At 56.1% G+C, this 16,358-nt stretch overlaps 1 protein-coding gene across 1 annotated transcript in view; it reads right to left on the bottom strand.

Moving 5' to 3' along the window:
• SCTR (secretin receptor) overlaps positions 1–16,358 on the bottom strand; it is a 203,622-nt gene that overhangs the window by 1,996 nt on the left and 185,268 nt on the right. Inside the window, exon 11 of the mRNA XM_073551893.1 lies at positions 12,804–12,942. Coding sequence (XP_073407994.1) covers positions 12,804–12,942 — 139 coding nt within the window. The remainder of the gene's footprint in view (positions 1–12,803; positions 12,943–16,358) is intronic.

A 16,358-nucleotide genomic window follows, 5' to 3' on the forward strand; every position in this document is an offset into this window, starting at 1 on the left:
GAGACCCCGGCCCTCCACCTTCACCAGAACCCCCACAAAGAATGTCTCTTCAGGGCGCCCGGAGGCCATGTCTCTACCGCCAGAAGCCCCCAGAGAACAGTCACTTAGGCAATGTGCACACGTTAAGTAAATGGAGCTGAAATTTCTGCATCTCTTGGATGAATTGCGCAGCTGCTAAAACGTTTTCCCTGTGTTTTTAATGTATTGGAGAAAGGCACAGAGAACGGTGGCTGCATGTTGTGTTCTGCCCCAAATCTGCAAATCAGAAACTCTCACCGTGTGCACGAGACCTCAGGATTCTCACCCACCATGTGCCCGAGACGTCAGGTTTTTCACCCACCGCGTGCCCGAGACGTCAGGATTCTCACCCACCGTGTGCCCGAGACGTCAGGATTCTCACCCACCGCGTGCCCGAGACGTCAGGATTCTCACCCACCGTGTGCACGAGACCTCAGGATTATCACCCACCGTGTGCACGAGACCTCAGGATTATCACCCACCGTGTGCATGAGACCTCAGGATTATCACCCACCGTGTGCACGAGACCTCAGGATTATCACCCACCGTGTGCACGAGACCTCTGAATTCTCACCCACCGTGTGCCCGAGACCTCAGGACTCTCACCCACCGTGTGCCCGAGACCTCAGGATTCTCACCCACCGTGTGCCCGAGAACTCAGGATTCTCACCCACCGTGTGCACGAGACCTCAGGATTCTCACCCACCGTGTGCCCGAGACGTCAGGATTCTCACCCACCGTGTGCCCGAGACGTCAGGATTATCACCCACCGTGTGCACGAGACCTCAGGATTCTCACCCACCGTGTGCACGAGATGTCAGGATTCTCACCCACCGTGTGCACGAGACCTCAGGATTTTCACCCACCGTGTGCCCGAGACCTCTGAATTCTCACCCACCGTGTGCCCGAGACCTCAGGACTCTCACCCACCGTGTGCCCGAGACCTCAGGATTCTCACCCACCGTGTGCCCGAGACCTCAGGATTCTCACCCACCATGTGCCCGAGACGTCAGGTTTTTCACCCACCGCGTGCCCGAGACGTCAGGATTCTCACCCACCACGTGCCCGAGACGTCAGGATTCTCACCCACCGTGTGCCCGAGACGTCAGGATTCTCACCCACCGTGTGCACGAGACCTCAGGATTCTCACCCACCGTGTGCACGAGACCTCAGGATTATCACCCACCGTGTGCACGAGACCTCAGGATTATCACCCACCGTGTGCACGAGACCTCTGAATTCTCACCCACCGTGTGCCCGAGACCTCAGGACTCTCACCCACCGTGTGCCCGAGACCTCAGGATTCTCACCCACCGTGTGCCCGAGACCTCAGGATTCTCACCCACCGTGTGCACGAGACCTCAGGATTCTCACCCACCGTGTGCCCGAGACGTCAGGATTCTCACCCACCGTGTCCCCGAGACGTCAGGATTATCACCCACCGTGTGCACGAGACCTCAGGATTATCACCCACCGTGTGCACGAGACCTCTGAATTCTCACCCACCGTGTGCCCGAGACCTCAGGACTCTCACCCACCGTGTGCCCGAGACCTCAGGATTCTCACCCACCGTGTGCCCGAGACCTCAGGATTCTCACCCACCGTGTGCACGAGACCTCAGGATTCTCACCCACCGTGTGCCCGAGACGTCAGGATTCTCACCCACCGTGTCCCCGAGACGTCAGGATTATCACCCACCGTGTGCACGAGACCTCAGGATTATCACCCACCGTGTGCACGAGACCTCAGGATTCTCACCCACCGTGTGCACGAGACGTCAGGATTCTCACCCACCACGTGCCCGAGACGTCAGGTTTCTCACCCACCGCGTGCCCGAGACGTCAGGTTTCTCACCCACCGCGTGCCCGAGACCTCAGGATTCTCACCCACCACGTGCCCGAGACGTCAGGTTTTTCACCCACCGCGTGCCCGAGACGTCAGGATTCTCACCCACCGCGTGCCCGAGACGTCAGGATTCTCACCCACCGCGTGCCCGAGACGTCAGGAATCTCACCAACCGCGTGCACGAGACGTCAGGATTCTCACCCACCGTGTGCCCGAGACGTCAGGATTCTCACCCACCGTGTGCCCGAGACGTCAGGATTCTTACCCACCGTGTGCCCGAGACGTCAGGATTCTCACCCACCGTGTGCCCGAGACGTCAGGATTCTCACCCACCGTGTGCACGAGACCTCAGGATTCTCACCCACCGTGTGCCCGAGACGTCAGGATTCTCACCCACCGTGTGCCCGAGACCTCAGGATTCTCACCCACCGTGTGCATGAGACGTCAGGATTCTCACCCACCGTGTGCCCCAGACCTCAGGATTCTCACCCACCGTGTGCACGAGTCGTCAGGATTCTCACCCACCGTGTGCACGAGACCTCAGGATTCTCACTCACCGTGTGCCCGAGACGTCAGGATTCTCACTCACCGTGTGCCCCAGACCTCAGGATTCTCACTCACTGTGTGCCCGAGACCTCAGGATTCTCACTCACCGCATGCACGAGACCTCAGGATTCTCACTCACCGTGTGCACGAGTCGTCAGGATTCTCACCCACCGTGTGCCCCAGACCTCAGGATTCTCACTCACTGTGTGCCCGAGACCTCAGGATTCTCACTCACCGCATGCACGAGACCTCAGGATTCTTACCCACCGTGTGCACGAGACGTCAGGATTCTCACCCACCGTGTGCCCCAGACCTCAGGATTCTCACTCACCGTGTGCCTGAGACGTCAGGATTCTCACCCACCGTGTGCCCGAGACCTCAGGATTCTCACTCACCGCATGCACGAGACCTCAGGATTCTTACCCACCGTGTGCACGAGACCTCAGGATTATCACCTACCGTGTGCACGAGACCTCAGGATTATCACCCACCGTGTGCATGAGACCTCAGGATTATCACCCACCGTGTGCACGAGACCTCAGGATTATCACCCACCGTGTGCACGAGACCTCTGAATTCTCACCCACCGTGTGCCCGAGACCTCAGGACTCTCACCCACCGTGTGCCCGAGACCTCAGGATTCTCACCCACCGTGTGCCCGAGAACTCAGGATTCTCACCCACCGTGTGCACGAGACCTCAGGATTCTCACCCACCGTGTGCCCGAGACGTCAGGATTCTCACCCACCGTGTGCCCGAGACGTCAGGATTATCACCCACCGTGTGCACGAGACCTCAGGATTCTCACCCACCGTGTGCACGAGATGTCAGGATTCTCACCCACCGTGTGCACGAGACCTCAGGATTTTCACCCACCGTGTGCCCGAGACCTCTGAATTCTCACCCACCGTGTGCCCGAGACCTCAGGACTCTCACCCACCGTGTGCCCGAGACCTCAGGATTCTCACCCACCGTGTGCCCGAGACCTCAGGATTCTCACCCACCATGTGCCCGAGACGTCAGGTTTTTCACCCACCGCGTGCCCGAGACGTCAGGATTCTCACCCACCACGTGCCCGAGACGTCAGGATTCTCACCCACCGTGTGCCCGAGACGTCAGGATTCTCACCCACCGTGTGCACGAGACGTCAGGATTCTCACCCACCGTGTGCACGAGACGTCAGGATTCTCACCCACCGTGTGCACGAGACCTCAGGATTCTCACCCACCGTGTGCACGAGACCTCAGGATTATCACCCACCGTGTGCACGAGACCTCAGGATTATCACCCACCGTGTGCACGAGACCTCTGAATTCTCACCCACCGTGTGCCCGAGACCTCAGGACTCTCACCCACCGTGTGCCCGAGACCTCAGGATTCTCACCCACCGTGTGCCCGAGACCTCAGGATTCTCACCCACCGTGTGCACGAGACCTCAGGATTCTCACCCACCGTGTGCCCGAGACGTCAGGATTCTCACCCACCGTGTCCCCGAGACGTCAGGATTATCACCCACCGTGTGCACGAGACCTCAGGATTATCACCCACCGTGTGCACGAGACCTCTGAATTCTCACCCACCGTGTGCCCGAGACCTCAGGACTCTCACCCACCGTGTGCCCGAGACCTCAGGATTCTCACCCACCGTGTGCCCGAGACCTCAGGATTCTCACCCACCGTGTGCACGAGACCTCAGGATTCTCACCCACCGTGTGCCCGAGACGTCAGGATTCTCACCCACCGTGTCCCCGAGACGTCAGGATTATCACCCACCGTGTGCACGAGACCTCAGGATTATCACCCACCGTGTGCACGAGACCTCAGGATTCTCACCCACCGTGTGCACGAGACGTCAGGATTCTCACCCACCACGTGCCCGAGACGTCAGGTTTCTCACCCACCGCGTGCCCGAGACGTCAGGTTTCTCACCCACCGCGTGCCCGAGACGTCAGGTTTTTCACCCACCGCGTGCCCGAGACGTCAGGATTCTCACCCACCGCGTGCCCGAGACGTCAGGATTCTCACCCACCGCGTGCCCGAGACGTCAGGAATCTCACCAACCGCGTGCACGAGACGTCAGGATTCTCACCCACCGTGTGCCCGAGACGTCAGGATTCTCACCCACCGTGTGCCCGAGACGTCAGGATTCTTACCCACCGTGTGCCCGAGACGTCAGGATTCTCACCCACCGTGTGCCCGAGACGTCAGGATTCTCACCCACCGTGTGCACGAGACCTCAGGATTCTCACCCACCGTGTGCCCGAGACGTCAGGATTCTCACCCACCGTGTGCCCGAGACCTCAGGATTCTCACCCACCGTGTGCATGAGACGTCAGGATTCTCACCCACCGTGTGCCCCAGACCTCAGGATTCTCACCCACCGTGTGCACGAGTCGTCAGGATTCTCACCCACCGTGTGCACGAGACCTCAGGATTCTCACTCACCGTGTGCCCGAGACGTCAGGATTCTCACTCACCGTGTGCCCCAGACCTCAGGATTCTCACTCACTGTGTGCCCGAGACCTCAGGATTCTCACTCACCGCATGCACGAGACCTCAGGATTCTTACCCACCGTGTGCACGAGACGTCAGGATTCTCACCCACCGTGTGCCCCAGACCTCAGGATTCTCACTCACCGTGTGCCTGAGACGTCAGGATTCTCACCCACCGTGTGCCCGAGACCTCAGGATTCTCACTCACCGCATGCACGAGACCTCAGGATTCTTACCCACCGTGTGCACGAGACGTCAGGATTCTCACCCACCGTGTGCCTGAGACGTCAGGATTCTCACTCACCGAATGCACGAGACCTCAGGATTCTCACCCACCGTGTGCACGAGACGTCAGGATTCTCACCCACCGTGTGCCCCAGACGTCAGGATTCTTACCCACCGCGTGCCCGAGACGTCAGGATTCTCACCCACCGTGTGCCCCAGACCTCAGGATTCTCACCCACCATGTGCCCGAGACGTCAGGATTCTCACCCACCGTGTGCCCCAGACCTCAGGATTCTCACTCACCGTGTGCCCGAGACGTCAGGATTCTCACCCACCGTGTGCCCGAGACCTCAGGATTCTCACTCACCGTGTGCCCGAGACCTCAGGATTCTCACTCACCGTGTACCCGAGACCTCAGGATTCTCACCCACCGTGTGCCCCAGACCTCAGGATTCTCACTCACCGTGTGCCCGAGACGTCAGGATTCTCACCCACCGTGTGCCCGAGACCTCAGGATTCTCACTCACCGTGTGCCCGAGACGTCAGGATTCTCACCCACCGTGTGCCCGAGACCTCAGGATTCTCACTCACCGTGTACCCGAGACCTCAGGATTCTCACCCACCGTGTGCCCGAGACGTCAGGATTATCACCCACCGTGTGCACGAGACCTCAGGATTCTCACCCACCGTGTGCACGAGATGTCAGGATTCTCACCCACCGTGTGCACGAGACCTCAGGATTTTCACCCACCGTGTGCCCGAGACCTCTGAATTCTCACCCACCGTGTGCCCGAGACCTCAGGACTCTCACCCACCGTGTGCCCGAGAACTCAGGATTCTCACCCACCGTGTGCCCGAGACCTCAGGATTCTCACCCACCATGTGCCCGAGACGTCAGGTTTTTCACCCACCGCGTGCCCGAGACGTCAGGATTCTCACCCACCACGTGCCCGAGACGTCAGGATTCTCACCCACCGTGTGCACGAGACCTCAGGATTCTCACCCACCATGTGCACGAGACGTCAGGATTCTCACCCACCGTGTGCACGAGACCTCAGGATTATCACCCACCGTGTGCCCGAGACCTCTGAATTCTCACCCACCGTGTGCCCGAGACCTCAGGACTCTCACCCACCGTGTGCCCGAGACCTCAGGATTCTCACCCACCGTGTGCCCGAGACCTCAGGATTCTCACCCACCGTGTGCACGAGACCTCAGGATTCTCACCCACCGTGTGCCCGAGACGTCAGGATTCTCACCCACCGTGTGCCCGAGACGTCAGGATTATCACCCACCGTGTGCACGAGACCTCAGGATTATCACCCACCGTGTGCACGAGACCTCTGAATTCTCACCCACCGTGTGCCCGAGACGTCAGGATTCTCACCCACCGTGTGCCCGAGACGTCAGGATTCTCACCCACCGTGTGCACGAGACGTCAGGATTCTCACCCACCGTGTGCCCGAGACGTCAGGATTCTCACCCACCGTGTGCCCGAGACGTCAGGATTCTCACCCACCGTGTGCACGAGACCTCAGGATTATCACCCACCGTGTGCACGAGACCTCAGGATTCTCACCCACCGTGTGCACGAGTCGTCAGGATTCTCACCCACCGTGTGCACGAGACCTCAGGATTCTCACTCACCGTGTGCCCGAGACGTCAGGATTCTCACTCACCGTGTGCCCCAGACCTCAGGATTCTCACTCACTGTGTGCCCGAGACCTCAGGATTCTCACTCACCGCATGCACGAGACCTCAGGATTCTCACCCACCGTGTGCCCGAGACGTCAGGATTCTCACCCACCGTGTCCCCGAGACGTCAGGATTATCACCCACCGTGTGCACGAGACCTCAGGATTATCACCCACCGTGTGCACGAGACCTCTGAATTCTCACCCACCGTGTGCCCGAGACCTCAGGATTCTCACCCACCGTGTGCCCGAGACCTCAGGATTCTCACCCACCGTGTGCACGAGACCTCAGGATTCTCACCCACCGTGTGCCCGAGACGTCAGGATTCTCACCCACCGTGTCCCCGAGACGTCAGGATTATCACCCACCGTGTGCACGAGACCTCAGGATTATCACCCACCGTGTGCACGAGACCTCAGGATTCTCACCCACCGTGTGCACGAGTCGTCAGGATTCTCACCCACCGTGTGCACGAGACCTCAGGATTCTCACCCACCGTGTGCCCGAGACCTCAGGATTCTCACCCACCGTGTGCCCGAGACGTCAGGATTCTCACCCACCGTGTGCACGAGACCTCAGGATTCTCACCCACCGTGTGCCCGAGACGTCAGGATTCTCACCCACCGTGTCCCCGAGACGTCAGGATTATCACCCACCGTGTGCCCGAGACCTCAGGATTATCACCCACCGTGTGCACGAGACCTCAGGATTCTCACCCACCGTGTGCACGAGTCGTCAGGATTCTCACCCACCGTGTGCACGAGACCTCAGGATTCTCACTCACCGTGTGCCCGAGACGTCAGGATTCTCACTCACCGTGTGCCCCAGACCTCAGGATTCTCACTCACCGCATGCACGAGACCTCAGGATTCTTACCCACCGTGTGCACGAGACGTCAGGATTCTCACCCACCGTGTGCCCCAGACCTCAGGATTCTCACTCACCGTGTGCCTGAGACGTCAGGATTCTCACCCACCGTGTGCCCGAGACCTCAGGATTCTCACTCACCGCATGCACGAGACCTCAGGATTCTTACCCACCGTGTGCACGAGACGTCAGGATTCTCACCCACCGTGTGCCCCAGACCTCAGGATTCTCACTCACCGTGTGCCTGAGACGTCAGGATTCTCACTCACCGAATGCACGAGACCTCAGGATTCTCACCCACCGTGTGCACGAGACGTCAGGATTCTCACCCACCGTGTGCCCCAGACGTCAGGATTCTTACCCACCGCGTGCCCGAGACGTCAGGATTCTCACCCACCGTGTGCCCCAGACCTCAGGATTCTCACCCACCGTGTGCCCGAGACGTCAGGATTCTCACCCACCGTGTGCCCCAGACCTCAGGATTCTCACTCACCGTGTGCCCGAGACGTCAGGATTCTCACCCACCGTGTGCCCGAGACCTCAGGATTCTCACTCACCGTGTACCCGAGACCTCAGGATTCTCACCCACCGTGTGCCCCAGACCTCAGGATTCTCACTCACCGTGTGCCCGAGACGTCAGGATTCTCACCCACCGTGTGCCCGAGACCTCAGGATTCTCACTCACCGTGTGCCCGAGACGTCAGGATTCTCACCCACCGTGTGCCCGAGACCTCAGGATTCTCACTCACCGTGTACCCGAGACCTCAGGATTCTCACCCACCGTGTGCCCGAGACGTCAGGATTATCACCCACCGTGTGCACGAGACCTCAGGATTCTCACCCACCATGTGCACGAGACGTCAGGATTCTCACCCACCGTGTGCACGAGACCTCAGGATTTTCACCCACCGTGTGCCCGAGACCTCTGAATTCTCACCCACCGTGTGCCCGAGACCTCAGGACTCTCACCCACCGTGTGCCCGAGACCTCAGGATTCTCACCCACCGTGTGCCCGAGACCTCAGGATTCTCACCCACCATGTGCCCGAGACGTCAGGTTTTTCACCCACCGCGTGCCCGAGACGTCAGGATTCTCACCCACCACGTGCCCGAGACCTCAGGATTCTCACCCACCGTGTGCACGAGACCTCAGGATTCTCACCCACCATGTGCACGAGACCTCAGGATTATCACCCACCGTGTGCACGAGACCTCAGGATTATCACCCACCGTGTGCACGAGACCTCTGAATTCTCACCCACCGTGTGCCCGAGACCTCAGGACTCTCACCCACCGTGTGCCCGAGACCTCAGGATTCTCACCCACCGTGTGCCCGAGACCTCAGGATTCTCACCCACCGTGTGCACGAGACCTCAGGATTCTCACCCACCGTGTGCCCGAGACGTCAGGATTCTCACCCACCGTGTCCCCGAGACGTCAGGATTATCACCCACCGTGTGCACGAGACCTCAGGATTATCACCCACCGTGTGCACGAGACCTCTGAATTCTCACCCACCGTGTGCACGAGACCTCAGGATTCTCACCCACCGTGTGCCCGAGACCTCAGGACTCTCACCCACCGTGTGCCCGAGACCTCAGGATTCTCACCCACCGTGTGCCCGAGACCTCAGGATTCTCACCCACCGTGTGCACGAGACCTCAGGATTCTCACCCACCGTGTGCCCGAGACGTCAGGATTCTCACCCACCGTGTCCCCGAGACGTCAGGATTATCACCCACCGTGTGCACGAGACCTCAGGATTATCACCCACCGTGTGCACGAGACCTCAGGATTCTCACCCACCGTGTGCACGAGACCTCAGGATTCTCACCCACCGTGTGCACGAGACCTCAGGATTCTCACCCACCGTGTGCACGAGACCTCAGGATTTTCACCCACCGTGTGCCCGAGACCTCAGGATTATCACCTACCGTGTGCACGAGACGTCAGGATTCTCACCCACCGCGTGCACGAGACGTCAGGATTCTCACTCACCGTGTGCCCGAGACATCAGGATTCTCACCCACCGCGTGCACGAGACGTCAGGATTCTCACTCACCGTGTGCACGAGACCTCAGGATTATCACCCACCGCGTGCACGAGACGTCAGGATTCTCACCCACCGCATGCCCGAGACGTCAGGATTCTCACCCACCGTGTGCACGAGACCTCAGGATTCTCACCCACCGTGTGCCCGAGACGTCAGGATTCTCACCCACGGCGTGCCCGAGACGTCAGGATTCTCACCCACCGCGTGCCCGAGACGTCAGGATTCTCACCCACCGCGTGCCCGAGACGTCAGGATTCTCACCCACCGCGTGCCCGAGACGTCAGGTTTCTCACCCACCGCGTGCCCGAGACGTCAGGTTTTTCACCCACCGCGTGCCCGAGACGTCAGGATTCTCACCCACCGCGTGCCCGAGACGTCAGGATTCTCACCCACCGCGTGCCCGAGACGTCAGGATTCTCACCCACCGCGTGCCCGAGACGTCAGGAATCTCACCAACCGCGTGCATGAGACGTCAGGATTCTCACCCACCGTGTGCCCGAGACGTCAGGATTCTCACCCACCGTGTGCCCGAGACGTCAGGATTCTTACCCACCGTGTGCCCGAGACCTCAGGATTCTCACCCACCGTGTGCCCGAGACGTCAGGATTCTCACCCACCGTGTGCCCGAGACGTCAGGATTCTCACCCACCGTGTGCACGAGACCTCAGGATTCTCACCCACCGTGTGCCCGAGACGTCAGGATTCTCACCCACCGTGTGCCCGAGACCTCAGGATTCTCACCCACCGTGTGCATGAGACGTCAGGATTCTCACCCACCGTGTGCCCCAGACCTCAGGATTCTCACCCACGGTGTGCCCGAGACGTCAGGATTCTCACCCACCGTGTGCACGAGTCGTCAGGATTCTCACCCACCGTGTGCACGAGACCTCAGGATTCTCACTCACCGTGTGCCCGAGACGTCAGGATTCTCACTCACCGTGTGCCCCAGACCTCAGGATTCTCACTCACTGTGTGCCCGAGACCTCAGGATTCTCACTCACCGCATGCACGAGACCTCAGGATTCTTACCCACCGTGTGCACGAGACGTCAGGATTCTCACCCACCGTGTGCCTCAGACCTCAGGATTCTCACTCACCGTGTGCCTGAGACGTCAGGATTCTCACCCACTGTGTGCCCGAGACCTCAGGATTCTCACTCACCGCATGCACGAGACCTCAAGATTCTTACCCACCGTGTGCACGAGACGTCAGGATTCTCACCCACCGTGTGCCCCAGACCTCAGGATTCTCACCCACCGTGTGCCCCAGACCTCAGGATTCTCACCCACCGTGTGCCCGAGACCTCAGGATTCTCACTCACCGTGTGCCAGAGACGTCAGGATTCTCACTCACCGAATGCACGAGACCTCAGGATTCTCACCCACCGTGTGCACGAGACGTCAGGATTCTCACCCACTGTGTGCCCCAGACGTCAGGATTCTTACCCACCGTGTGCCCGAGACGTCAGGATTCTCACCCACCGTGTGCCCGAGACGTCAGGATTCTCACCCACCGTGTGCCCCAGACCTCAGGATTCTCACCCACCGTGTGCCCGAGACGTCAGGATTCTCACCCACCGTGTGCCCCAGACCTCAGGATTCTCACTCACCGTGTGCCCGAGACGTCAGGATTCTCACCCACCGTGTGCCCGAGACCTCAGGATTCTCACTCACCGTGTGCCCGAGACCTCAGGATTCTCACTCACCGTGTACCCGAGACCTCAGGATTCTCACCCACCGTGTGCCCCAGACCTCAGGATTCTCACTCACCGTGTGCCCGAGACCTCAGGATTCTCACCCACCGTGTGCACGAGACCTCAGGATTCTCACTCACCGTGTGCCCGAGACCTCAGGATTCTCACTCACCGTGTACCCGAGACCTCAGGATTCTCACTCACCGTGTGCCCGAGACCTCAGGATTCTCACTCACCGTGTGCCCGAGACGTCAGGATTCTCACCCACCGTGTGCACGAGACCTCAGGATTCTCACTCACCGTGTGCCCGAGACCTCAGGATTCTCACTCACCGTGTGCCCGAGACCTCAGGATTCTCACCCACCGTGTGCCCGAGACCTCAGGATTCTCACTCACCGTGTGCCTGAGACGTCAGGATTCTCACCCACCGTGTGCACGAGACCTCAGGATTCTCACTCACTGTGTGCACGAGACCTTAGAATTCTCACCCACCGTGTGCACGAGACCTCAGGATTCTCACTCACCGTGTGCCCGAGACCTCTGGATTCTCACCCACCGTGTGCCCGAGACCTCTGAATTCTCACCCACCATGTGCCCGAGACCTCAGGATAATCACCCACCGTGTGCCCGAGACCTCAGGATAATCACCCACAGTGTGCCCAAGACCTCAGGATAATCACCCACCGTGTTCCCGAGACCTCAGGAGAATCACCCACCGTGTGCCCGAGACCTCAGGAGAATCACCCACCGTGTGCCCGAGACCTCAGGAGAATCACCCACCGTGTGCCCGAGACCTCAGGAGAATCACCCACCGTGTGCCCGAGACCTCAGGAGAATCACCCACCGTGTGCCCGAGACCTCAGGATTCTCACCCACTTTGCTGACATCTGGATTGCTTCAGGTTTTGCTAGGAAATCTGCACCATGTGCACAAGCCCTTATAGGGTCGGCAGTAATAATATGAGGGTCCGCGCCCACATCCAGGATTTGCTGCGTATTTATGCAATGTGAAACCCAAGGCGGCCGGACGTTACAGCACAGTGGACGGATTTCTGGAGATCCCATGTCCACTGTGCGGCTATGTGCGCCTGCAGGTCACCCGCGGAAACTGACATGTGGCACGCCTTTCTGGACCGCAGCGTGTGGATTTTACCCACAGACTTGCAGTAATGTGTAAAAATTGTAAATGCTAATAAGTGCGGAAATGGTGCGGACATTCTGCAGCATCAAAACCGCAGCAAATCCTGTACGTGGGAACGTACCGTCAGGGAACATCATGGCTGCACCATATGGAAAGTGAGCGCCGAGGCCCCGCACACAGAAGTGATGTGACATCAGGTTTTACAATGGCTGCCACCCGCGCCGCAATCACCTGGAAGGAACCGAGCGCCAGCTCAAAGGATAAGCGGATCTCCACCGTGCCGCTGCTCACATCCTCCGGGAAGAAGGCAAAGATGATGTAATGGACCCCAAAAAGCGGAATAAGAAGGAGCGTAGATCGGGCCAATCTCCTGCAGAGACCAAATAATACATGAGCGCTGCAGGGGCCACCGATGCTGAGGGCCCATCCTACCAGATCTTCACAATGACACCATCAACCCCACAGTCACAGTTCAAGTATTAATCATATCTGCTGATGGGCAAGTTCAGTGACGAGAGATATAGCCCATCAGATATCGTCCCGTCAGATCTATATCTGATATATATATATATATATATATATATATATATATATATATAGCCTATGCCCATCAGATATCGGCCCATCAGATATCGTCCTGTCAGATATAGGCCCATCAGATATCTGCCTATCAGATATCGTCCCGTCAGATATAGGCCCATCCGATATAGTTCCATCAGATATAGGCCCATCAGATATAGTCCCATCAGATATAGTCCCACCAGATATAGTCCCGTCAGATATCGTCCCATCAGATATAGACCCATCCGATATTGTCCCATCAGATATAGGCCCATCCGATATCGTCCCATCAGATATAGACCCATCCGATATTGTCCCATCAGATATAGGCCCATCCGATATCGTCCCATCAGATATAGGCCCATCCGATATCGTCCCGTCAGATATAGTCCCATCAGATATAGGCCCATCCTATATCGTCCCTTCAGATATAGTCCCATCAGATATTGTCCCATCAGATATCGTCCCATCCGATATCGTCCTGTCAGATATAGTCCCATTAGATACCGTTCCATCAGATATAGGCCCATCTGATATCGTCCCGTCAGATATAGGCCCATCAGATATAGGCCCATCCGATATAGTCCTGTCAGATATAGGCCCATCAGATATATTCCCATCTGCCGCTCCTGCTGTCACTCTTATTAGCAGCAGCAGGGGTAGGCTGATGGGAGTAATAGTCCCATCAGCCGCCGCCTGCTGTCTCTTTTATTACTTAAATGTAACTCTCATCATTCTCCCCTGCTCGCACCGATCGCCAGCAGAGCAGGGGAGAATGATGAGAGCCGTGTTCAGCACCAGGCGCCTGGGAACAGCGCTTACTGTAATGCTTATTCCCGGGCACCCGTCCTTGTGGTACTGATGCGGCACACGCAGGCCACACGTGTGCTGCAAGTATTACACACATGGGCACTGACATCTCCGGTACCGGAAATATCAGGACGTGTGAAAGAGGCGATATAGCGGGTTTTTATAGCGGGTTTTTATGTTTGGCAGCTGTCACACACTTAAAGACACATTTTATTGCAAAAACTAGTTTTTGCGTCACCACATTTTGAGAGCTATAATTTTCCCATATTTTGGCCTACAGCGCCATGTGAGGTCTTGTTTTTTGCGGGACAAGTTGACGTTTTTATTGGCACCATTTTCAGGCACAAGACACTTTAGATGACTCTTTCTTCCGATTTTTGTGAGGCAGAATGAACAAAAACCAGCAATTCATGAATTTCTTTTTTTTTTGGGGGGGGGGGGGGCGTTTACACCGTTCCGCGTGTGGTAAAATTGATACAGCGGCTTTTTTCTTCGGGTCAGTACGATTACAGCGATACCTCATTTATATAGATTTTTATGTTTTGGCGCTTTTATACAATTAAACTATTTTATATAAAAAATAATTATTTTTGCATCGCTTTATTCTGAGAGCGATAACTTTTATTTTTCTAGTGATGGAGCTGTGTGGCGGCTTGTTTTTTGCGGGACAAGATGAAGCTTTCAGGGGTACCATGGATATTTATATCCATCTTTTTGATTGCGTGTTATTCCACTTTTTGTTCGGTGGTATGATAAAGCATTGTTTTGTGTTTTTTTTGGTGTTCACTAAAGGGGTTAAACATACCTCCCAACTTTTGAAGAAGGGAAAGAGGGACAAATGCTGCGGCGCGCACAGCGGCAAATTTAAGGCCATGCCCACGACAACACCCGTTTCACAACTAGTCACACCCATGTCCATGCCCAACCCTACCCATTTAGCACTGATGATCACACTGACTGATACTGAGGGCACAGTGGCTGGCATTATGGGCACAGTGGCTGGTACTGTGGGCACACTGACTGGTACTGAGGAAAGGAAAGAAGGAAAACAGAGGGAGAGAAAAAAGAAAAGAGAGAGAGAAAGAAAGGAGAGCAAGAAAGAAAGAACAGAGAGCGAAATAAAGAACAGAGAGAGAAAGAAAGAACAGAGAGAGAAAGAAGAAAGAACAGAGAGAGAGAGAAAGAGGGGACAGAAATAAAGAACAGAGGGAGAGCAAAAGAAAGAGGGGAAAGAAAGAACAGAGAGAGAAAGAAAGGGGAAAGAAAGAAAGAACAGAGAAAGAAAACAGAGAAAGAAAAAGGGACAGAAAAAAAGAACAGAGAGAGAGAAAGCGAGGAAAGAAAGAAAGAGGGGAAATAAGAAAGAACAGAGAGAGAAAGAAAGAGGGGACAGAAAAAAGAACAGAGGGAGAGAGAAAGAGGGGAAAGAAAGAACAGAGAGAAAGAAAGAACAGAGAATGAAAGAACAGAGATAAAGAAAGCGGGACAGAATAAAAGAACAGTGAGAGAAAGAAAGAACAGAGAGAGAAAGAAGGGAAAGAAAGAGGGGGGAAAAAGAACACAGAGAGAAAGAAAGAACAGAGAGAGAGAAAGAAAGGGGAAAGAAAGAACAGAGAGAAAGAAAGAACCGAGAAAGAGAGAAAAAGAACAGAGAAAGAAAGAGGGACAAGAAAAAAGAACAGAGAGAAAGAAAGGACAGAGAGAGAGAAAGAGGGGAAAGAAAGAAAGAGGGGGAAGAAAGAACACAGAGAAAGAAAGAACTGAGAGAAAAAGGGGAAAGAAAGAACAGAGAGAAAGAAAGAAAAGAGAAAGAGAGAAAGAAAAAGGTACAAGAAAAAAAGAACAGAGAGAGAAAGAAAGGACAGAGAGAGAAAGAGGGGAAAGAAAGAAAGAAAGAAAGAAAGGGGAAAGAAAGAACAGAGAAAGAGAAAGGAAGAAAAGAGAGGGAAAGAAAGAAAGAAAGAACAAGAGTCCTGCAGACACGGAGGCCCCTGATCATGTGGCCCCTGATTTTTTTTCATTCAAATATTTATTTAGTGATAGAATACATATTGTTTAATAATAATTTTTTAAATATATTTACAATTATTTAAAATGTTTTTTACTTCATTCTAACTTTTACACCCTGTCCCACTATGGGACCCTCATCCTGTGTGGGTTGATCACCTATAGCATGCAGATCCCCATGCCATAGAAGCTGTCAGCACTGGACACTGACCTGAGAGACAGGCTCTGCACATGACAGGAAGTCTCTGAGCTCTGGAGACCCGGATGTCGGACGACATCGGGTTACCATGGCAGCGATCAGGACCCCACGTCACGCTGCGGGGTCTCTGATCCAAAGGAAGAGGTGCTGTCAGCTCTCTGCCTGCTTCCGGAGTGCTGTGATCGTGTTCGATAGCAGCGTTTCGGGGG

Source organism: Dendrobates tinctorius, unplaced genomic scaffold (genome assembly GCF_039654945.1).
Source record: "Dendrobates tinctorius isolate UK_male_01 unplaced genomic scaffold, ASM3965494v1 ptg000182l, whole genome shotgun sequence".
Taxonomy (NCBI): domain Eukaryota; kingdom Metazoa; phylum Chordata; class Amphibia; order Anura; family Dendrobatidae; genus Dendrobates; species Dendrobates tinctorius.